General features: G+C 40.2%; 1 protein-coding gene across 1 annotated transcript; it reads left to right on the top strand.

Moving 5' to 3' along the window:
• LOC128058210 (prostaglandin F synthase 1) lies at positions 1-25,195 on the top strand. Its single transcript, XM_052650593.1, has 9 exons — positions 1-146; positions 2,651-2,818; positions 12,395-12,511; positions 14,066-14,143; positions 14,564-14,686; positions 17,000-17,109; positions 18,320-18,485; positions 22,894-22,976; positions 25,079-25,195. Exons 1-9 carry the CDS (start codon positions 63-65, stop codon positions 25,119-25,121), a joined length of 972 nt encoding a protein of 323 aa, XP_052506553.1. The 5' UTR covers positions 1-62; the 3' UTR covers positions 25,122-25,195.
• The last annotated feature ends 205 nt before the right edge of the window (positions 25,196-25,400 follow it).

Here is a 25,400-nt window from a genome sequence, read left to right as displayed (position 1 = left end):
TTTACAACCTCTGAAGGCAGAAGAAAAAATCAGAGTCTGCTTACTCAGAAGAGCAACAAGCAATGGATCCCAAAAGCCAGAGGGTGAAGCTTAATGATGGCCACTTCATTCCTGTCCTAGGATTTGGAACCTATGCACCTGAGGAGGTAAGAGTAGTGGTTTGGGGTTGAGATATAATATAAATAGTAGTGGATGTGACATGAGTATAAGGGGACTTGGGTTGTTAAGCACTGAGCTCTTGTGTGACCCTGGGAGGATCACATGGTTTCACTAACTGGGAGACAACATCCAGTCTCCACTCTGCATTAGGGTCTGAGGATGTGCTCACCTGCAGATTACTCTGGGTTCCCCTCCAGTTTCTGTCTCTTTTCCAGCTTATCAAAAGGGGTGAGACTCAGCTGTCAAGAACACTGACTCTCAGCTACTTTGTTTTGAGGGAGATTGCAATGGTTTCTCTGTATATTTCATTAATTCCAGAACTCTTTCCTCTTTCCAAAAAGACATGACCCAGAGAAGTATTTGAGGAAAAATTTCCTGAAGATGAGGTGACTGAAAACTAATGGGAAGAATTGCTTTTCTACTGTGGGATGCCTGCTCTGTGCCAGGCAAGACACACTAGCTGTGTTTTGCCTTGTACTTCTGTTTCTGCTTGGAAACTTCTCCTAATGGAAGCTTTAGTATCATTTGAAGGGATAAGCTACTCTCTTACACCCAACTTTGAATTCTTGGGATTTTCAGTTTCTTTTTATTATAGTCTGCAATACTCAGGCATAAGAGGTACTAGTGGACACGTCTCTAGACCTGATGCCAGAAAGTTTGCTGTCCATCTTGTTTTTACAGTATGTAGTTGTGACAAGGGACTGGTCCTGAAACTTTGAGTCTCACTTTTCTGATTTATAAAACAGAAGATAATATTCAGAGACATTTTGCAGCAGAAGACGGGGCTTGTTTACTTGTAGTGCAAAGTGTGATGAGGAGAGGGAATGGTCCAGGTTATTACTGAAGCTCATTTATTCATTCCTTAATACATCCCACAAGGCAAGTGATCTTAAGGAAAACCAGGACTGAGACCCAACAGAGGAAAGTTAGACCAAACATCTACTTCCTTGAAAATAAAAGATTCTGAATTACAGAAACATAAATGCAATATTCAGTTCAGTTCAGTTCAGTTCAGTTGCTCAGTCATATCCGAGTGACCCCATGAACTGCAGCACGCTAGACCTCCCTGTCCATCACCAAATCCTGGAGTTCACTCAGACTCACGTCCATAGAGTCAGTGATGCCATTCAGCCATCTCATCCTCTGTCCTCCGCTTCTACTCCTGCCCCCAATCCCTCCCAGCATCAGAATCTTTTCCAATGAGTCAATTCTTTGCATGAGGTGTCCAAAGTACTGGAGTTTCAGCTTTAGCATCATTCCCTTCAAAGAAATCCCAGGGCTGATCTTCAGAACGGACTGGTTGTCTCCTTGCAGTCCAAGGGACTCTCAAAAATCTTCTCCAACACCACAGTTCAAAAGCATCAATTCTTTCGTGCTCAGCTTTCTTCACAGTCCAACTCTCACATTCATACATGACCGCTGGAAAATGTTAGCCTTAAAAGGAAAGTTAATCTCACCATTTGCAGCCACACAGATGAACCAGGAGAACATTAAATGAAATAAGGCAGGCATAGAGAACAAATATTTCATGATCTTTTTATAGGTGGAATCTAAAAAAATTGACTCATAGAAGCAGAGTAGAGACATAGTGCTCAGAAACTGAGGACGAGGGTCTGAAGAATGGAAAGATGTTTATCAAAGCTACAGACCTTCAGTTATAAGATACATAAGGCTCGAGACCTGATGTACAGCTTGGTGACTATAGTTAATAAATCTTAAATGTTCTCACCACACACAAAAGTAACCTATGTGAGGTTATGGATCTTCTGGAAGCTTAATTGTGGTAATCATTTAAAATGGATAGTTATATGAGAACATCACTTTTTACACCTTGAATAGATAGTTTTAGATGTATTCGGTGTGGCTTCACCTGTAGACAGAGGTCTCAAAAGCTTTCACCTGATTTCTTGATGCTTTTCAAATGAATTGAAGTGACAGTCTCTCAGTTGTGTTTGACTCTGTGACCCCATTGACTGTACAGTCCATGGAGTTCTCTAGGCCAGAATACTGGAGTATGTAGCATTTCCCTTCTCCAGGAGATCTTCCCAACCTAGGGATCGAACCCAGGTCTCCCACATTGCAGGCGGATCTTTACCAGCTGAGCCACAAGTGAAGCCCTTTGATGCTTTTACCATGCCCTCATACTTTGGTTGATTTTGCCCCAGACATCTCACAGTATAATTTGTATACATGACTACAACTTTATTTTGAGTTCTTTGGATTGTATCAGCAAATCACTGAACCTGGAGGTGGGCTTGGGTCCTCTGACGCCTGTGATCAACCACTGGTCACCTGGGATTGAAAGGTTCCTGGGTGTCCATTTAATCACTGACTAGGAACATTCAGGAAAACTGTCATGGGTTCATCACCACACACTTGCAGAATGAGCCAAATGCATGAAGAAAACTTGGTTCTTGGGATGATCAGTCTCGTGCCTTAGCAATCTCTTAATCATGTGGATATTCAACTTCTACCTTTGTTACTCATGTAGGTTCCTAAGAGTGAAGCCCTGGAGGCCACCAAATTGGCTATAGAGGTTGGGTTCCGCCATGTTGACAGTGCTCATTTGTATCAAAATGAGGAGCAGGTTGGCCAGGCCATTCGAAGCAAGATTGCAGATGGCACTGTGAAGAGAGAAGATGTATTCTACACTTCAAAGGTGCTGTATGTGGTGTGTGTGTGCACATATGTGCAAGTGATTGTGTGAAGGTGACAATTAGGAAATAGGATCGGTAGTTAGGTGAATGTTGTCTATTGATAAAACTTTTTTGCACATATTTACATCTTAAATCTAGTATCCTCTTCTCTCCCCCCTCCCAAAAAAGAGAGTGATTATAACAATTTCATCATTGCTGTGTTCAAATTTTAAATTTAAAGTCACTTTACTTCTCAAAACCTAATAGAGCAGTGTGATTTAGTATGGGCTAATGAATCAAACCCATTCACTGGAATGGGTGAACTTAACTCAGATGACCATTAAATCTACTGCTGTGGGCAGGAATCCTTTAGAAAAAATGGAGTAGCCATCATGGTCAACAAAAGAGTCTGAAATGCAGTACTTGGATGCAGTCTCAAAAATGACAGAATGATCTCTGTTCATTTCCAAGGCAAACCATTCAATATCATGGTAATCCAAGCCTATGCCCCGACCAGTAACACTGAAGAAGCTGAAGCTGAACGATTCTATGAAGATCTACAAGACCTTTTAGACTAACACCCAAAACAGATGTCCTTTTCAGAATAGGAGACAGGAATGCAAAAGCAGGAAGTCAAGAAACATCTGGGGTAATGGGCAAATTTGGCCTTGGAGTACGGAATGAAGCAGAGCAAAGGATAATAACGTTTTGCCAAGAGAATGCCCTGGTCATAGCAAACATCCTCTTCCAACAACACAAGAAAAGACTATACATATGAACATCACCAGATGGTCAACACCGAAATCAGATTGATTATATTCTTTGCAGCCAAAGAGGGAGAAACTCTATACAGTCAGCAAAAACAAGACCAGGAGCTGATTGTGGCTCAGATCATGAACTCCTTATTGCCAAATTCAGACTTAAACTGAAGAAAGTAGGGAAAACCACTAGACCATTCAGGTATAACCTAAATCTAATCACTTATGATTATACAGTGGGAGTGGGAAATAGATTTAAAGGACTAGATCTGATAGATAGCATGCCTGATGAACTATGGATGGAAGTTTGTGACATTGTACAGGAGACAGGGATCAAGACCATCCCCATGGAAAAGAAATGCAAAAAAGCAAAATGGCTATCTGGGGAGGCCTTACAAATAACTGTGAAAAGAAGAGAAGTGAAAAGCAAAGGAGAAAAGGAAAGATATAAGCATCTGAATGCAGGGTTCCAAAGAGTAGCAAGGAGAGATAAGAAAGCCTTCATCAGCAATCAATGCAAAGAAACAGAGGAAAACAACAGAATGGGAAAGACTAGAGATCTCTTCAAGAAAGTCAAAGATACTATGGGAACATTTCATGCAAAGACGGGCTCAATAAAGGACAGAAATGGTGAGGACCTAACAGAAGCAGAAGATATTAAGAAGAGGTGGGGGAAAAGATATTCCACACAAATAGAGACCAAAAGAAAGCAGGAGTAGCAATACTCATCTCTGATAAAATAGACTTTAAAACAAAGGCTGTGAAAAGAGACAAAGAAGGCCACTACATAATAATCAAAGGATCAATCCAAGAAGAAGATATAACAATTATAAATATATATGCACCCAACATAGGAGCACCACAATATGTAAGACAAATGCTAACCAGCATGAAAGGGGAAATTAACAATAACACAATAATAGTGGGAGACTTTAATACCCCACTCACACCTATGGACAGATCAACTAAACAGAAAATTAACAAAGAAATGCAAACTTTAAATGATACAACAGACCAGTTAGACCTAATTGATATCTATAGGACATTTCACCCCAAAACAATGAATTTCACCTTTTTCTCAAGTGCTCACGGAACATTCTCCAGGATAGATCACATCCTGGGCCATAAATCTAACCTTGATAAATTCAAAAAAATCGAAATCATTCCAAGTATCTTTTCTGACCATAATGCACTAAGATTAGATCTCAGTTACAGGAGAAAAATTATTAAAAATCCCAACATATGGAGGCTGAACAACACTCTTCTGAATAACCAACAAATCACAGAAGGAATCAAAAAAGAAATCAAATTATGCATAGAAATGAATGAAAATGAAAATGAAAACACAACAACCCAAAACCTTTGGGACACTATAAAAGCAGTGCTAAGAGGAAAGTTCATAGAAATACAGGCATACCTCAAGAAACAAGAAAAAAGTCAAATAAATAACCTAACTCTACACCTAAAGCAACTAGAAAAGGAAGAAATGGAGAACCCCAGAGTTAGTAGAAGGAAAGAAATCTTAAAAATTAGGGCAGAAATAAATGCAAAAGAAACAAAAGAGACCATAGCAAAAATCAACAAAGCCAAAAGCTGGTTCTTTGAAAGGATAAATAAAATTGACAAACCATTAGCTAGACTCATAAAGAAACAAAGAGAGAAAAATCAAATCAATAAAATTAGAAATGAAAATGGAGAGATCACAACAGACAACACAGAAATACAAAGGATCATAAGAGACTACTATCAGCAATTATATGCCAATAAAATGGACAATGTGGAAGAAATGGACAAATTCTTAGAAAAGTACAACTTTCCAAAACTGAACCAGGAAGAAATAGAAATCTTAACAGACCCATCACAAGCATGGAAATTGAAACTGTAACCAGAAATCTTCCAGCAAACAAAAGCCCAGGTCCAGACGGCTTCACAGCTGAACTCTACCAAAAATTTCGAGAAGAGCTAACACCTATCCTACTCAAACTCTTCCAGAAATGCAATCCCTATCAAGCTACCAGCGGTATTTTTCACAGAACTAGAACAAATAATTTCACAATTTGCAGAGGAAGGTAAACTTCCAAACTCATTCTATGAGGCCACCATCACCCTAATATCAAAACCTGACAAAGACACCAGAAAAAAAAGAAAACTACAGGCCAATATCACTGATGAACATAGATGCAAAATTTCTCAACAAAATTCCAGCAGTCAGAATCCAACAACACATTAAAAAGATCATACACCATGACCAAGTGGGCTTTATCCCAGGGATGCAAGGATTCTTCAATATCTGCAAATCAATCATTGTAATTCACCACATTAACAAATTGGAAAATAAAAGCCATATGATTATCTCAATAGATGAAGAGAAGGCCTTTGACAAAATTCAACATCCATTTATGATAAAAAACTCTTCAGAAAGCAGGAATAGAAGGAACATACCTCAACATAATAAAAGCTATATATGACAAACCCACAGCAAACATTATCCTCAATAGTGAAAAATTGAAAGCATTTCCCCTAAAGTCAGGAACAAGACAAGGGTGACCACTTTCACTGCTACTATTCAACATAGTTCTGGAAGTTTTGGCCACAGCAATCAGAGCAGAAAAAGAAATAAACGGAATCCAAATTGGAAAAGAAGAAGTAAAACTCTCACTGTTCGCAGATGACATGATCCTCTACATAAAAAATCCTAAAGACTCCACCAGAAAATTACTAGAGCTAATCAATGAATATAGTAAAGTTGCAGGATATAAAATCAACACTCAGAAATCCCTTGCATTCCTATACACTAATAATGAGAAAGTAGAAAAAGAAATTAAGGAAACAATTCAACTCACCATTGCAACAAAAAGAATAAAATACTTAGGAATATACCTACCTAAAGAAACTAAAGACCTATATATCGAAAACTATAAAACACTGATGAAAGAAATCAAAGAGGACACTAAGAGATGGAGAAATATACCATGTTCATGGATTGGAAGAATCAATATAGTGAAAATGAGTATACTACGCAAAGCAATCTACAGATTCAATGCAACCCCTATCAAGCTACCAGCGGTATTTTTCACAGAACTAGAACAAATAATTTCACAATTTGTATGGAAATACAAAAAACCTCGAATAGCCAAAGCAATCTTGAGAAAGAAGAATGGAACTGGAGGAATCAACCTGCCTGACTTCAGGCTCTACTACAAAGCCACAGTCATCAAGACAGTATGGTACTGGCACAAAGACAGAAATATAGATCAATGGAACAAAATAGAAAGCCCAGAGATAAGTCCACACACCTATGGACACCTTATCTTCGACAAAGGAGGCAAGAATATACAGTGGAGTAAAGACAATCTCTTTAACAAGTGGTGCTGGGAAAACTGGTCAACCACTTGTAAAAGAATGAAACTAGATCACTTTCTAACACCACACACAAAAATAAAATCAAAATGGATTAAAGATCTAAACGTAAGACCAGAAACTATAAAACTCCTAGAGGAGAACATAGGCAAAACACTCTCCGACATAAATCACAGCAGGATCCTCTATGACCCACCTCCCAGAATACTGGAAATAAAAGCAAAAATAAACAAATGGGATCTAATTAAAATTAAAAGCTTCTGCACAACAAAGGAAACTATAAGTAAGGTGAAAAGACAGCCTTCTGAATGGGAGAAAACAATAGCAAATGAAGCAACTTACAAACAACTAATATCAAAAATATACAAGCAACTTATGCAGCTCAACTCCAGAAAAATAAACGACCCAATCAAAAAATGGGCCAAAGAACCAAATAGGCATTTCTCCAAAGAAGACATACGGATGGCTAACAAACACATGAAAAGATGCTCAACATCACTCATTATCAGAGAAGTGCAAATCAAGACCACAGTGAGGTACCACGTCACACCAGTCAGAATGGCTGCGATCCAAAAGTCTACAAGCAATAAATGCTGGAGAGGATGTGGAGAAAAGGGAACCCTCTTACACTGTTGGTGGGAATGCAAACTAGTACAGCCACTATGGAGAACAGTGTGGAGATTCCTTAAAAACTTGAAAATAGAGCTGCCTTATGACCCAGAAATCCCACTGCTGGGCATACATACTGAGGAAACCAGAATTGAAAGAGACACATGTACCCCAATGTTCATTGCAGCACTGTTTATAATAGCCAGGACATGAAACAACCTAGATGTCCATCAGCAGATGAATGGATAAGAAAGCTGTGGTACATATACACAATGGAGTATTACTCAGCCATTTAAAAGAATACATTTGAATCAGTTCTAATGAGATGGATGAAACTGGAGCCGATTATACAGAGTGAAGTAAGCCAGAAAGAAAAACACCAATACATATACTGACACATATACGGAATTTAGAAAGATGGTAATGATGACCCTGTATGCGAGACAGCAAAAGAGACACAGATGTATAGAATGGACTTTTGGACTCTGAGGGAGAGGGAGAGGGTGGGATGATTTGGGAAAATGGCATTGAAACGTGTATACTATCATGTAAGAAACGAAGTGCCAGTCTATGTTCGATACAGGATACAGGATGCTTGGGGCTGGTGCATGGGGTGATCCAGAGAGATGATATGGGGTGGGAGGTGGGAGGGGGATTCAGGACTGGGAGCTTGTATACACCCGTGGTGGATTCATGTCAATGTATGGCAAAACCAATACAGTATTGTAAAGTAAAATAAAGTTAAAAAAAAAGAAAAAGAAAAACAAAACAAAAAAAAAGAGGTGGCAAGAATACACAGAAAACCTGTACAAAAAAGATCTTTAATGACCAAGATAATCACGATGGTGTGATCACTCACCTAGAGCCAGACATCCTGGAATGTGAAGTCAAGTGGGCCTTAGAAAGCATCACTATGAACAAAGCTAGTGGAAGTGATGCAATTCCAGTTGAGCTATTTCAAATCCTGAAAGATGATGCTGTGAAAGTGCTGCACTCAATATGCCAGCAAATTTGGAAATCTCAGCAGTGGCCACAGGACTGGAAAAGGTCAGTTTTCATTCCAATCCCAAAGAAAGGTAATGCCAAAGAATGCTCAAACTACTGCACAATTTCACTCATCTCACACGCTAGTAAAGTAATTCTCAGAAAATTCCAAGCCAGGCTTCAGCAATATGTGAAATGTGAACTTCTAGTTGTTCAAGCTGGATGTAGAAAAGGCAGAGGAACCAGAGATCAAATTGCCAACATCTGCTGGAGCATAGAAAAAGCAAGAGAGTTCCAGAAAAACAGCTATCTGTTTTATTGACTATGCCAAAGCCTTTGACTGTGTGGATCACAATAAAATGTAGACAATTCTGAAAGAGATGGGAATACCAGACCACCGGACCTGCCTCTTGAGAAACCTATATGCAGGTCAGGAAGCAACAGGTAGAACTGGACAAGGGACAACAGACTGGTTCCAAATAGGAAAAGGAGTACGTCAAGGCTGTATATTGTCACCCTGCTTATTTAACTTACATGCAGAGTACATCATGAGAAATGCTGGGCTGGAAGAAGCACAAGCTGGAATCAAGATTGCTGGGAGAAATATCAATAACCTCAGATATGCAGATGACACCACCCTTATGGCAGAAAGTGAAGAGGAACTAAAAAGCCTCTTGATGAAAGTGAAAGAGGAGAGTGAAAAAGTTGGCCTAAAGCTCAACATTCAGAAAACGAAGATCATAGCATCCGGTCCCATCACTTCATGGGAAATATATGGGGAAACAGTGGAAACAGTGTCAGACTTTATTTTTTTTGCGCTCCAAAATCACTGCAGATGGTGATTGCAGCCATGAAATTACAAGATGTTTACTCCTTGAAAGGAAAGTTAAGACCAACCTAGATAGCATATTCAAAAGCAGAGACATTACTTTGCCAACTAAGGTCCTTCTAGTCAAGGCTCTGGTTTTTCCAGTGGTCATGTATGGATGTGAGAGTTGGACTGTGAAGAAAGCTTAGCGCTGAGAATTGATGCTTTTGAACTGTGGTGTTTGAAAAGACTCTTGAGAGTCCCTTGGACTGCAGGGAGATCAACCAGTCCATTCTGAAGGAGATCAGCCCTGGGTGTTCTTTTGTTGTTGTTGTTGTTGTTGTCTTTCATTGATTTAATTTAGAATAACTTTTTACTAGTTTTAATAGTGAATCTTAAAGTTACAAATTGTTTCATATCCTAGTGAACCTGAATCTTATGAAAACTATTACCACTAGAGTTATTTTAAATTTTTTTAAATATAAATGTGTTTATTTTAATTGGAGGCTAATTACTTTACAATATCATATTTGTTTTGCCATACATCGATATGAATCCGCTACAGGTGTTCTTTGGAAGGACGGATGCTAAAGCTGAAACTCCAATCCTTTGGCCACCTAATGTGAAGAGTTGACTCATTGGAAAAGACTCTGATGCTGGGAGGAACTGGGGGATGGAGGAGAAGGGAACGACAGAGGATGAGATGGATGGATGGCATCACTGACTCGATGGACAGAGTTTGAGTAAACTCAGGAGTTGGTGATGAACAGGGAGGCCTGGTGTGCTGCAGTTCATGGGGTTACAAAGAGTCGGACACGACTGAGTGACTGAACTGAACTGAACTGAACAGAACTGAATGAATCAAACAGAAAGAAGCCTGATTAGATTATAGTTTCCTTAACATCTGGGATACTTTCTCAAATTTCTTCACATTCTGAATCTCAGATCTCAGCTCTATCAGTAAGAGGGCATTAGGGCTTCACTTTGTATATTATACAAGATCTAGCCAAAGTTTGTAGAATTATGTTCTGCACATATTAATATGTTCAAAGCATCTTCCCCTAGGTTCAGTTCAGTTCAGTTCAGTTCAGTTCAGTCGCTCAGTCATGGCCGACTCTTTGCAATGCCATGAATTGCAGCACTCCAGACCTCCCTGTCCATCACCAACTCCTGGAGTTCACTCAGACTCACGTCCATCGAGTTGGTGATGCCATCCATCCATCTCATCCTCTGTCATCCCCTTCTCTTCCTGCCCTCAATCCCCCCCCAGCATCAGAGTCTTTTCCAATGAGTCAACTCTTCGCATGAGGTGGCCAAAGGATTGGAGTTTCAGCTTTAGCATCATTCCTTCCAAAGAATACCTAGGACTGATCTCCTTTAGAATGGACTGGTTGGATCTCCTTGCAGTCCAAGGGACTCTCAAGAGTCTTCTCCAACACCACAGTTCAAAAGCATCAATTCATCAGTGCTAAGCTTTCTTCACAGTCCAACTCTCATATCCATACATGACCACAAGAAAAACCATAGCCTTGACTAGATGGGCCTTTGTTGGCAAAGTAATGTCTCTGCTTTTGAATATGCTATCTAGGTTGGTCATAACTTTCCTTTCAAGGAGTAAGCATCTTGTAATTTCATGGCTGCAATCACCATCTGCAGTGATTTTGGAGCCAAAAGAAATAAAGTCTGACTCTGTTTCCCCTGTTTCCCCATATATTTCCCATGAAGTGATGGGATCAGATGCCATGATCTTTGTTTTTTGAATGTTGAGCCTTAAGCCAACTTTTTCACTCTCCTCTTTCACTTTCATCAAGAGACTTTTTAGTTCCTCTTCACTTTCTGCCATAGGGTGATGTCATCTGCATATCTGAGGTTATTGATATTTCTCCCGGCAATCTTGATTCCAGCTTGTGCTTCTTCCAGCCCAGCACTTCTCATGATGTACTTTGCATATAAATCAAATAAGCAGGGTGACAATATACAGCCTTGACATACTCCTTTTCCTATTTGGAACCAGTCTTTTGGTCCATGTCCAGTTCTAACTCTTCTTTCCTGACCTGCGTATAGGTTTCTCAAGAGGCAGGTCCGGTGGTCTGGTATTCCCATCTCTCTCAGAATTTACCACATTTTATTGTGATCCACACAGTCAAAGGCTTTGGCATAGTCAAATAAAGCAGAAATAGATGTTTTTCTGGAACTTTCTTCCTTTTTTCAATGATCCAGCAGATGTTGGCAATTTGATCTCTGGTTCCTCTGCCTTTTCTAAAACCAGCTTGAACATCAGGAAGTTCACGGTTCAAGTATTGCTGAAGCCTAGCTTGGAGAATTCTGAGCATTACTTTGCTAGCATGTGAGATGAGTGCAATTGTGCGGTAGTTTGAGCATTCTTTGGCATTACCTTTTTTTGGGATTGGAATGAAAACTGACCTTTTCCAGTCCTGTGGCCACTGCTGAGTTTTCCAGATTTGCTGGCATATTGAGTGCAGCACTTTCACAGCATCATCTTTCAGGATTTGAAATAGCTCAACTGGAATTCCATCACTTCCACTAGCTTTGTTTGTTATGATGCTTTCTAAGGCCCCTTGACTTCGCATTTCAGGATGTCAAGCTCTCGGTGAGTGATCACATCACCGTGATTACCTTGGTCATTAAAGATCTTTTTTGTACAGGTTTTCTGTGTATTCTTCCACCTCTTCTTAATATCTTCTGCTTCTGCTTGGTCCCCTAGGTAATGTAATGCTAATTAATCTGAGAAAATTGACTGTTTGATCAAATTAGACTGTTTGTCCTCTGACACTCTTTCAAACATAATTCAGATGATGGGCTTTGTAATTATTTGATAACGTTATTTATATCTTGATTCATTTCATTCTTTTGTGAATAGTGGAATGATGATACATTCAAATAATAAAGTTTACATGGGTAGGTTAGACTTAAAATTGAACTCTAGAAGAAAACGGGCATTTTTTTAGTGGTCATCCATTTCTATCCAATAGAAAATGTCTAATTATTGAGTGAAATGAGACAGACAAAATTAGCTACAGTGTTCATTTCACACAACTTCCCTTTTTTAACCTCTGCAGCTTTGGTGCACTTCCCTTCGACCAGAGTTGGTCCGACCAGCCTTGGAAAAGTCACTGAAAAATCTTCAACTGGACTATGTCGATCTCTATATTATTCATTCTCCTGTGTCTCTGAAGGTTAGCAATCTGCTTTTGTATTCAATCATATGTATTTTTTTTTTCTTGGCTCAGAGTGCTTATAAACTTGGATGGATGGTTGACTTAAGATTTTCTTAGTAGGTTGAAGAGATGATTACACTAGAGTAGAATCCCCTAAATAATCATTTCTGATCATCTTTTTACTGAGCTTCCTTGAATCCTTAATTCTGTTACATGCCTCCCAGAGAAAGGCATTCAACAATAATCTCATATGCTTTGCTCAAAAACTTGGGGAAATATAAATGGGCATTTTTAGCACACAGCTCTGATTATTATTTCTGAATCTCTTGGGGATTTCATGAACACACTTTGGTACAGAGTGATGAGCAATGCCTCTGCCTCACACTTGCACAGACTGAGTTCTTCCCCCTTTCACTCTTTCAAGAGGAGCAGCTTTGGTGGTGCTCCCTTTGGGTGGGTCTAAACCTCCCAGCCTTTAGAGGGACTTGAGAGACATTGCCTACACTGTTGCCTGACTTCACAATGAGGATTATAGAATGCACTTAGCCATTAAGAACTGCCATGTACACCCATGGCGGATTCATGTCAGTGTATGGCAAAACCAATACAATATTGTAAAGTAAATAAATAAATAAATAAAACTGAGATTAAAAAAAAAAAAAAAACTGCAATGGGAATTTCCTGGCAGTCCAGTGGTTAGGATTCCATGCTTTCACTGCTGCGGCAAGTCAAGTTGAGGGAAGGAGTTCAATTCTGTTCTGGGAACTAAGATCCGGCAAGCTGTAGCCAAAAACAAAACAACAGCATCAACAAAACAAATGTATTACATAGAACTCTTGATTTTAAGTTACAGAAATCTACTCAAGCCACCCTATGCAGAAGAGTCTATCTGACTATGTAGATGGCATATCCCAGCCATGGATAGAGTTAAGGATTTGCAATACTCTTCAGTAATGTAACCCTTTAAAAAAATCCCTTATCCTGTCACTACTCTTGGTTTGCTTTATTTTTACTGAACATGTTCCATTGGTGGCAAATATAGCCTTGGGGAAACTCAAGGTTCATATTCATGAACTTTGAGAGCATGTCTGGATCTTCTACATTCCGTACCCACCTAAACAGAGTCTTGCTGGTTCATGTGCCTGTCCTAGCGCATCAGATGCTCAGAGGGAAAAGAAGTCTGATTATTTAGCCCAAATCAAGTTTGCAATCTTTAATCTGGAAATAAAGCCATGTAACTTACTGCCATTCCCAGCACAAGAGAGGCATTTTGCAAGAGCAAACTATAAGGGGCAGAAAAAAAATTCACATAAGTCACTGATAATCCCCATTACAATGTATGAAATTATTTTCATTAAATCATATATTAGGTGTAAGAGATTAGTGGGCGCCTGACTCCTGAAGACATTGCTCATAACTCCATTTGCAAATCACTTTTCTAATATTGGTATCTAGAATATTGCTTTACCTCTCTCATAGAGGTTTAGTGCCTGGTCTAGACATGCCCAGCAGCCTAGCTAAATGTGGAGAAATCATTTGGTAACAGCTCTACAATGATTGTTTCTATTCCAGCCAGGGAATAGATTTGTTCCAAAAGATGAAAGTGGAAAACTGATATTTGACTCTGTGGATCTCTGTCACACATGGGAGGTGAGTGTGGGGAGAAGAAAGCCCAGAGGAGGAGCCATGAGGGGGGAGTTTCTTTCATTTCTTCCACCTATGAGAATGGGCTGTGGACCATCAGATTCAGCAGTTCATGAATCTAAGGATTGGGATGCTGGGGTTGAGGGGAGGAATCATTGCTGAAATGTTCACAGAGAAGAACAGTGGAGGAGAATATGGGACAGTGAAGACAGGCATCTATTTCCTTCCTTTTGATATGTCTTCTCTGGGATTTTTCTAACGAGGAGATGATAATTCTTCTTCTTGTGTCATGACCCTCTTCTCCTTTTTTCTTTCTTAAAATCAATGCTAATTATTAACATGAGACAGTTTTTACAGATTTTTTTCAACATTTATTCTTGATCTATCACTCATTCCAAGTGACTGTTCACCACCCCTCCCTCCCAGGCCCTGGAGAAGTGCAAGGATGCAGGGCTGACCAAATCCATTGGGGTGTCCAACTTCAACCACAAGCAGCTGGAGAAGATCCTGAACAAGCCAGGGCTCAAGTACAAGCCCGTCTGCAACCAGGTGAGCAGCTTGGCTCCTCTCCCTGCTGCTCTTCAGAACCTCCTTCTTGCCCTGGAGCCTGATGTCTGTCTGTCCTCCCCTCCTGTTCATCTGACGTCTGGGAACAGAAGGTTCCAGAGAGCAGAGCCTCTGTCTGGATGGTGTGAATAGAATCCATAGCAGTATCTTTGATAAAATCTGGGTGGAATATACAGGGAGGAGTTACCACTAAGTTGTGGTAGGAATTGAGGGAAGGTAATGCGGGTGAAGGGCTTAGACCAGTCCCCCAGAACTTAGAGGAAGGAGGCCTTTCCCTGAGCTGAAAGGGTGATCACTAATCAGATGTGAAAGTTCCTCAGAGGGAGCTGTGTACAGGAAGGAAGGCCATGAAAACGCAGAATGAGAAGTAAATAACAAAGGGAAAAATCAGCTGAGATAGGTGCTAAGTGTTTGTGTGGGGTCTAGATGCCTGAATCCTTAGTCTTCGTGTCTGTACATTCATTGGTCTTCATCATGGAGCACAGTACAGAAAAGTTTGCTGGAGACAGTGAAGGTCTGTCAAGTCAGATGGATGAAGTTAAAGGCTTATGGCGACACCAACTGTAGATATTCACTCAGGAGCATTTACTTAGCTTAGAGCACATCTGATCATTTACTCAGTCTTGGACTGGTTCTCCCATCAATGTCCATCATAAAATTAACTGGTTTAGCACACTTGTCTATGTCTGTTTCTGCACTCTTACTGTTTCAGTTCTATTTTTACTTTATTGTGGTGAGAAAACTTAACATGAGATCTAATCTCATAAAAATGTTTAAGTATTCAGTACAATACAGTGTTGTTTACTATACAGACAGTGTTGTACAGCAGATCTTGTATAACTGAGACTTCACACCCATGATTAGCAAATCTGGATTCCTCCTTCCTCCCAGCCCCTGGTGACCATCTCTCTAATGTTTAATTCTAAGTTTGACCTATCTACATATATAACTGAGATGTGATATATATGTAATGTAATCTTTATCCTGGTGAAATGGTCTTATTTCAAGTGTATCATAATGTCTCTAATATACAACTTGAAGTCAAGGATAACGAATCTCCTATAGCAGAATTCTTTGCAAGCCAAGTGTAGCTTACATAATTCAAGAAATATACATATATCAATTATACATATATTTTCAATTTTGGAAATTAAAATATTAATGTGATCCTAACATCAATTTTGCCCATATTTGTTTATTATGAAAATTTTCAGATATTAGAAGAGTTAAGATTACAACAGGGAATATACATATATTTAATTTTATTTATTATGTATTATATATTTAACAAATAAAGATCTATAACACTTTGTTGACCTGTATCTTATGTGGTTCCTATGTCACATTGAGCCATGTTTCCCAAGGTCTTTTCACCTAGAATGACCACTAAAGCATTGTTACCAGAATATCTAGACAAGCTTTTGACAGATGCACTGTATTTATCATTGTTTTGTGACATTAACTAGTATGCACATGCATGTGCTCAGTTGTGTCCGACTCTTTGCGACCCTGTGAACTGTAGCTCGCCAGATTCTCCAGACAAGAATACTGGAGTGGATGGCCATGCCCTCCTGCAGGGGATCTTCCTGACCCAGGGATCAAACCTGCATCTCTCACATTGGCAGGCGGGTTCTTCACAACTAGCACCACTCGGGAAGCCTCCACACTTATTCCTACAAGACAGGGTAAAACTTGACTCCTTGTCACTAATTGTCAGTTTCTGAGACAGGATTTATTGTAATAATCATCAACCCTGGAGGAAAATATTTTTGTTCTTTTCACCTCTCTCATCACTAGCGCTTCAGGGATTTTTATTTACTCTGTGTGCTGTACTTGTTTTCATTCATGATTCCTTCTGATGCTCAAGTCTACCCAAATGTCACCAGTGGGTTCCCCATCAAAGTGGTTCTTTTTTCTTTAAGTCATTTGTCCATAAGTCTTTGTGCAATTTCTTGCTGTCTGGCACAGTTTGATGTCCATGATTCTGACAGCTCTTTTCCTGTTCCCGATCTGGAATTAGGCAAGTGTCCTGGTGGTATCCAGTGGTGTTCGGCAACCAAGATCTGGTTCCTAGAGTTGCTTCTTCTCAAGAATGTCATTGTTTTTTTGTTTTATCTTTTCAGGAGACAGTAATAAAATTTCTTGTTTAAAAAAATATCATGACAAGGTTGATGTTTTAAGTTCTAATTTGATGTGACACAGTGTTTTCTTTAGCATGTTTTAAACTTTTAATCTTTGTAGTATTAATATTGTCTTTTCATATAAACTGACACTCTTCTATCTTCCATTCTACAGGTGGAATGTCACCCTTACCTCAACCAGAGCAAACTGTTGGAGTTCTGCAAGTCACATGATATTGTCCTAGTTGCTTATGCTGCTCTGGGATCCCAACTATCATCAGAATGGTATGAACATTATTGAAGACAATGAGATTCTCTAAAATTCAATTTTTGAAGAAATATTTTTATCTTAATGTAACAGTACTCTGGAGATAACTCTCATTTGGCAGGGGAAGAGAAGAGAGATGGGAGAAACCCTTCTCTTTTGTCTTCCCATCCATCACCCAGCCAATTTTTACATTTCATGTATCTTGTTGTAAAATGTTAAAATGCAAGTCTGCAATACATTTATATATAATTCCATAGTTGAGAACTAAGACATAAACTTAAGTCATGATTTACTTATTTATTAACTAATGAATACATTACTGCTGCTGCTGCTGCTAAGTCGCTTCAGTTGTGTCTGATTCTGTGCAACCCCATAGATGGAAGCCCACTAGGCTCCCCCGTTCCTGGGATTCTCCAGGGAAGAACACTGGAGTGGGTTGCCATTTCCTTCTCCAATGCATGAAAGTGAAAAGTGAAAATTGAAAGTGAAGTTGCTCAGTCATGTCCGACTCTTAGCGACCCCATGGACTGCAGCCCACCAGGCTCCTCCATCCATGGGATTTTCCAGGCAAGAGTACTGGAGTGGGGTGCCATCGCCTTCTCCAAATTACTAATGAATAATAAACTTTTCAAGCTCCCCTTACCTTATGTCTAAAACCAGGATAATATTAAGTACCTCCCAGGTTTATGATGATCAAAAAATAACAAGTTGAATCATTTTAGTAAGCATTTATTTGTAGGACTATTGCATAATGCAAAAAACAATGAAATGAATAGTTCTCATCTTTGGACTACTTGATTTTTATCAACACTTGAGAACAGCGAAAATTTAAAAATTTCCTGGTCTTCTCCATCTCATTTTCTTTTCATGCCCTTGTACTTATTTTAGAGTTGTGATTATAAAAGAAAAACAACCACTGAGATATAAAAACAGAAAAAAATTTCCACAAGATTGGCAGTACTCACAAGTACGCATCAAATGCCTGGAAGAGCTTTGTAAATACAGACTGCCAGGTGCCACAGTTGAGTTTCTGATTCAGTTTGTCTGCAGTTAAGCCATGGAATTTGCATTTCTAGCAAGATCCCAGGTGATGCTGATGCTGCTGGCCCATGGACCACACTTTGAGAAATATTGGTCTAGAATGAACCTACTTGGTCTGTTTGAAAAGCCTCCTTAGAAACTGAATACTTAGTCTCAGCTCCTCAGCATTTCTGAATTTCCTTCCAGGGTGAACCAGAACCACCCTGTTCTCTTGGAGGACCCAGTTCTTTGTGCCATTGCCAAAAAGCACAAGCAAACCCCAGCTCTGGTTGCCCTTCGCTACCAGGTACAACGTGGGGTTGTGGTTTTGGCCAAGAGTTTCAACAAGAAGCGGATCAAAGAGAACATGCAGGTGATGATGAGTGGGGCTGTGGGCAGAGGGCTCCTAGGGAATATCCTTCATGAGGGTCATTCTTTGTCTGTCTCTCAAGACTTTCCTTGAGTCAAGACAAGTTACCTATTCTTCCCCATGCATGAATGTGTTGTGTGTTCCTGGTGATTTTCTCCTCCTGATGTGGCAACAGGAGAGGTGGCATGGCTGGAGAGGGTTCAAGTTGGGCAGAAAACAGAGATTTTTGTTTCAGCATTACATCAGCCATTTATATTGTCACCTTGTGCAAATGACACCTCATTTCCTTTGTTCTCAACTGACAAAATTGAATTATGTGATTCCCAAATGGCACCCCACTCCAGTACTCTTGTCTGGAAAATCCCACGGATGGAGGAGCCTGGAAAGCTACCATCCATGAGGTCGCTGAGGGTCAGACACGACTGAGTGACTTCACTTTCACTTTTCACTTTCATGCGTTGGAGAAGGAAATGGCAACCCACTCCAGTTTTCTTGCCTGGAGAATCCCAGGGACAGGGGAGCCTTGTGGGCTGCTGTCTATGGGGTCGCACAGAGTCGGACACGACTGAAGTGACTTAGCAGCATAGATTATCTAGGCTGCTTTACCATCATAGTAAAGTAATGCTCAAAATTCTCCAAGCCTCCAAGGCTTCAGCAATATGTGAACCGTGAACTCCCTGACGTTCAAGCTGGTTTTAGAAAAGGCACAGGAACCAGAGATCAAATTGCCAACATCTGCTGGATCATGGAAAAAGCAAGAGAGTTCCAGAAAAACATCCATTTCTGCTTTATGGACTATGCCAAAGCCTTTGACTGGGTGGATCACAATAAACTGTGGAAAATTCTGAGAGAGATGGGAATACCAGACCAGCGGACCTGCCTCTTGAGAAATCTGTATGCAGGTCAGGAAGCAACAGTTAGAACTGGACATGGAACAACATACTGGTTCCAAATAGGACAAGGAGTACATCAAGGCTGTATATTGTCACCCTGCTTATTTAACTTCTATGCAGAGTACATCATGAGAAACGCTGGACTGGAAGAAGCACAAGCTGGAATCAAGATTGCCGGGAGAAATATCAATAACCTCAGATATGCAGGTGACACCACCCTTATGGCAGAAAGTGAAGAGGAGCTAAAGAGCCTCTTGATGAAAGTGAAAGAGGAGAGTGAAAAAGTTGGCCTAAAGCTCAACATTCAGAAAACGAAGATCATGGCATCCGGTCCCATCACTTCATGGCAAGTAGATGGGGAAACAGTGGAAACAGTGTCAGATTTTATTTTTTTGGGCTCCAAAATCACTGCAGATGGTGACTGCAGCCATGAAATTAAAAGACGCTCACTGCTTGGAAGGAAAGTTATGACCAACCTAGATAGCATATTCAAAAGCAGAGACATTACTGTGCCAACTAAGGTCCATGTAGTCAAGGCTATGGTTTTTCCAGTAATCATGTATGGATGTGAGAGTTGGACTGTGAAGAAAGCTTAGCACTGAAGAATTGATGCTTTTGAGCTGTGGTGTTGGAGAAGACTCTTGAGAGTCCCTTGGACTGCAAGGAGATCCAACCAGTCCATTCTGAAGGAGATCAGCCCTGGGATTACTTTGGAAGGAATGATGCTAAAGCTGAAACTCCAGTACGTTGGCCACCTCATGCGAAGAGTTGACTCATTGGAAAAAATTTTGATGCTGGGAGAGATTGGGGGCAGGAGGAGAGGGGGACGACAGAGGATGAGATGGCTGGATGGCATCACTGACTCGATGGACGTGAATCTGTGTGAACTCCGGAAGTTGGTGGTAAACAGGGAGGCCTGGCGTGCTGCTTTTCATGGGGTCGCAAAGAGTCGGACACGACTGAGTGACTGAACTGAACTGAACTGAACAAACACCACAGATTGTGTGGCATAGAAACTATTGATATTTGTAGTCTCACAGTTCTGGAGGTGAAGATCTGAGATCAGGGTGTCCATGTGGTCAAGTGAGGGCCCTCCTCCAGGTCACAGGCTTCTCCTTGTATCTTAACTTGGTAGAGGGGGCAACAGAGCTCTCCCAAGTCTCTTATATGAATATGATATTGTTTAAATATAATTCATGAGGCCCCCACCATTATAGCCTAATTAATCACTCTTCAAGGGCTCATTTCTAACACCATCACAGTGGGGTAAAGTTCCCAACAGGTAAATTTGGGGGACACACAAGTTACAGCAGTGATCTTGAACCTCTAAATTATCATGATTTTATTTTACATTTCCCTGAATAGTAATGTAGCTTCATTTTTATACATTTAATCTCCATGTGTTTTTGCTGTTGCAAAGTTCCTATCCAAGACTGTGCCCATTTTTGCTGAGTTGTCTTTTGATTTGTGTGTAGGAGACCATTATCGTACTCTTAGCCATAGCTGTACAGGAAACTCTCCCCCATTTCAAGGTTTAATGCAGAGATCAGTTATGCTTCTCTTGATTCTGTAGTTTGATGATCAGCCTGCACTCAGCTCAGCTGTTGTCCTCTTGGCTGGGCTCTCATGTATTTGCAGTTTAGTGCAGAGCAGCTCCAGTACTGTTGCCTGGAGAATCCCAGGGACGGGGGAGCCTGGTGGGCTGCCATCTATGGGGTTGCACAGCATCGGACGTGACTGAAGTGACTTAGCAGCAGCAGCAGCAGCAGTAGAGCAGCTCGGTAGTTCTGCTTTAGCAGATGGATGTGGCTCTTGTCAGAGGAGCTGCGCACCTTTCCATCTAGTTTTTCATATGTTTGGCTATACTGTGGTCAACTAACCTGGTCTTCATTTCAGCACAGTGCTATGATCCCCAGTCAGCGAGTGGGGAAAAATCCTCTTCATGTCTGGACTCAGAACTAACTCACCACTTCTGGGAAATATCACTGCTGCTGCTGCTAAGTCACTTCAGTCGTGTCCGACTCTGTGCGACCCCTCAGACGGCAGCCCACCAGGCTCCCCCGTCCCTGGGATTCTCCAGGCAAGAACACTGGAGTGGGTTGCCATTTCCTTCTCCAATGCAGGAAAGTGAAAAGTGAAAGTGAAGTCGCTCAGTCGGGTCCGACTCCTAGCGACCCCATGAACTGCAGCCCATCAAGCTCCTCTATCCATGGGATTTTCCAGGCAAGAGTACCGGAGTGGGGTGCCATTGCTTTCTCCAGTCCAGTGCAAATATCACTGTCCAAGGCAGGTTACCGCTCAGGTCAAGGAGAAGGGAAATTGTCCCCTGAAAAACTGTTTCCATTTAAATTTGATTCTGTAATATAGCTGGAACTGATTTTTTTTATATAAATTTATTTATTTTAATTACAGGCTAATTACTTTACAATATTGTATTGGTTTTGCCATACATCAACATGAATCCACCACGGGTGTACACATGTTCCCCAACCTGAACCCCCCTCCCACCTCCCTTCCCATACCATCCTTCTGATTTTCTAATAAGATATGAAAAGGGATATATATATATATATATATATATATATATGTATATTTAAATAGAAATCTAAAGATCCATATTTTTCTACAGATTTTCATTGTCAACTCTGTCATATATCAAGTGTCCATAAGTACATTTCTGACCTCTCTTCTATTTAACAATTCAGTTTTCTGTACTGTCTTATTATAGTGGAAAACAAGTCTTGTTTTTCGGAATGGTACATTCTGCTTCCTTAAAGAGATCTTTGCTACTTTTCACTAGCTGTTCCTTGATGTAAATTTAGTGTCACTTTCCCAACTCCCACAAAAGAATACATGTTTAAGTCTTAGGTTCATGTTGCATTGAAACACTAGAATGCTTTGGAGAAAACTGATTTCTTTACAAATTGAGATTTCCATGCTGATTATGAGATGAATTTCTAATTATTTAGGTGTGCTTTAATATTTTAAGCACATTTCATAACTTTTTTCCTTAAAGGCTTTACATAATCCTTTTGGGTTAGATTTACTCTTAGATAATGAATAAGTTTGATATGGGATTATTGGGTAGGTTTTTGGAGGGAGGGGTCCTCCTTACAATTCTTATTAAGTTCAAAGGTATATCATATTTAGGGGGTGTTGGGAAGAAGAAAAACAGCTTAATGCATGGTGAAATGCAGGTATTTTGTCTGAATTGTCCAACTGCCCCTTTGTTTTTGAAAGAAGATTTTTTTTTTCAATTTTCTGTCTCAAATAATTCACTTAGAAAGATAAGGGACTGATGCACTATAATCTGTTTAAGGTGGACAGAAAAGGAGAAGGTGTAGGAAGGAGAGGTGAGAACTCAGCAGAGGGTCCCAGGCTTGTTCACCTGGAAGCTGAGGACAGACACGGCTTCCCTGTCACCTCTTCTTGTCTCCATCCAACTTGAAGTCCTTCAGTCCCCAGGGGGAGGCCAGCTCCTTGGAGGAAAGGCTAATGTGTTTCTTCCTTCCTTCTAGGTGTTTGACTTTGAACTGACTCCAGAAGACATGAAAGCAATCGATGGCCTCAATCGTAATATAAGATACTATGATTTTCAACAGTAAGTGACTTGTATATATTACACACACAGTTTTCTCTAGCATATAGCTCAGCAGAGGAATAAGCTTTCTTAAAACTTAGTTTTAGGGAGGATGTCCTGATTTCCAGCATAGGAGTAAACCAGGGGCTTCCTGCAGACCTCAGACCAGAAGTTTCCTCCAGGGTTCCATTTATCACTAACAGAAATGTAATTGAGGCCCAGGAGAACCCGTAAGTAAGATCCCCAGATTTGACATTGTGGTGAATTCACTATGTTGTGCCTGTAATCCCTGTGCCTGATGTACCTCCTCTCAAGGCTGAGGGACCTAGTAGACACAGAGAGCACACTGCCTGTAGCCCACCGTTCTTTCAGGGACCTACACGAATATTTCACCTTTAAATCCTTTTAGAATCAGGAGGAAATGATAAATAAGGACTGTGTGATAAAGAATCCATCTTGGATTACATTCATGTTTATCCTAATGTATGAGTATGGTCAGTTGTGTCTGACTCCTGGAGGCCCAGGAACTGTAGCCCTCCAGGCTCCTCTGTCCATGGGATTTCCCAGCAACAATACTGGAGTGGGTTGCCATTTTCTTACCTAGGGGATAAGATCTTCCCAACTCAGGGATCAAACCCACATTTTCAGCAACTCCTATATTGGCAAGTGGATTCTTTAACAGTGAGCCACCTGGGAGTCCGCAAGTTTATCCTAACACAACTGTAAATGTATTGCTGATGTGTTTTGGAGGAGGGGTCCATGAAGGCCAACAGGCATTATTGCTGAGTAGTTACAGTGGGCCTGCTTCCACCCCCTCCTCCTAGTGTCTGATGGTTTTTCTCCCTAATGGGCATTTCTTGTACCAAGACAAATCAATTCATCCAAATCAATCCCTTTCCCCCCTGTTACAACACATTTCCTCATCCTTGTAATGTCACCAAATGAGTTGCAAGTAGATCACGAACTTAGCTGACGCTCGAGAGAGTGACTGCTGTGTCCTTAGCAGGACACACCCTAGTAAGATCATCTGAGTCTCTAGTTTCTTGAGTCCAGACTTAATCTAGTGCTGCCTTTGTCTAGCAGATGTCCATCCCCTGGGGAGCTCCTATCTCCTTGATTTTGACTTAGTCACAAACCTAGGATTCCAGCTTCCTGATTACTGCAGGAGGATGTCAGGATTGATGAGAAAGAGGCCTAATCAAACAGAGAGATATTGGAAAACAGTTTAGAAAGAAGCAAATTCAAATTAGTGATAAAATGAATATTTAGTTTCAAATGAAAGATCTCAAAACTCTCCTTGTTTGTAAAGAAGATGTTTATATGTACATATACATGTGTTTATAAGTATACCATTATTCTGAGAAAAGACATAATGATAAATGAAAGTTACTTTTCTGTTCTCAAAAGCTTATGTGTGTGCTGTGTTCTCCTTCATTAAGCTGTGAATGCCTAGACTTACTCATCCTTGTGGGTTTATGTCAACAGCACAACTCTTGGCACATGGAATTGCTCTGAATGCACTCTTTAATGAATTGAATTGAAAAGGACCAAGTTAGAAAGAAAAATCAGGCCATAAGAAAAGATAACAGCAGTAATACTAATGAATAAATAATGTGTTGTCATATAGACTAAGAAAATAGTAATCACAATTTATAGGTATGGTTATTTAGGTGTATGTGGTATTTCTTCAGCTTAATAGTAATTCCTCAATGGAGGCATCCTGTATTTTGGGTATGCTCAACATTTTTTCATTGAATGTTTATACGAAAAAGAGCAAGGTATTCCTTAACTATGGTTATTCTCATCACTTAGGGCCGAAAGTTCCACCCGTGTCTGAAATGACCTCCACAGTCAGTCCTAGGTCTTGTACTCCCATATAAATTGTATGCATTTATATATTGTATAAGTCACTGTGGAGTAACTGTTACACGTGAATGTTGGGATTGGACATGCAGGTGCAGTGTGCACATGAAGCAGACACCTGGTGTGTGCTTGTTGGGGGAGAAGGAGGGACATGTTTTGTAGATTTTGAGTTTGAGCCCATTCTGACTGCATCCACAGAGTAATGCTTTCTATGACAACAAGACAGATTTAATAAATCAATCCTCCTCCTTCTCTTTCAGGGGTACTGGTCACCCTGAGTATCCATTTTCTGAAGAATACTGACTGGGTGAGCTGTCCACCATGCCTTCTACCTGAACGTCTTGCTTCTAGGGCTGTGAAGAGCATTTCTGTACTTGGTGGAGGTGTTTAAAAGAAGTGTCTGAACTTTTGAAAGCTTGTTTTTCTTTAAAAACTTTTTATGAAATAATCAAGATTTCAAATATCAGTACTAGTTTTCCCTGATAACAAAAAAATTTGAAAAATAAAGGGGAAAAGATAGGAAATAAAGATAACCTGATTAACCCATTTAATAAATTTGGTGCATTTTCCTTTGTTGAAAAT

Source organism: Budorcas taxicolor, chromosome 13, assembly GCF_023091745.1.
Source record: "Budorcas taxicolor isolate Tak-1 chromosome 13, Takin1.1, whole genome shotgun sequence".
NCBI classification, from domain to species: Eukaryota; Metazoa; Chordata; class Mammalia; order Artiodactyla; family Bovidae; genus Budorcas; species Budorcas taxicolor.
The sequence above is the reverse complement of the archived record's forward strand: the minus strand, read 5'-3'. Positions and strand labels throughout refer to the sequence as shown.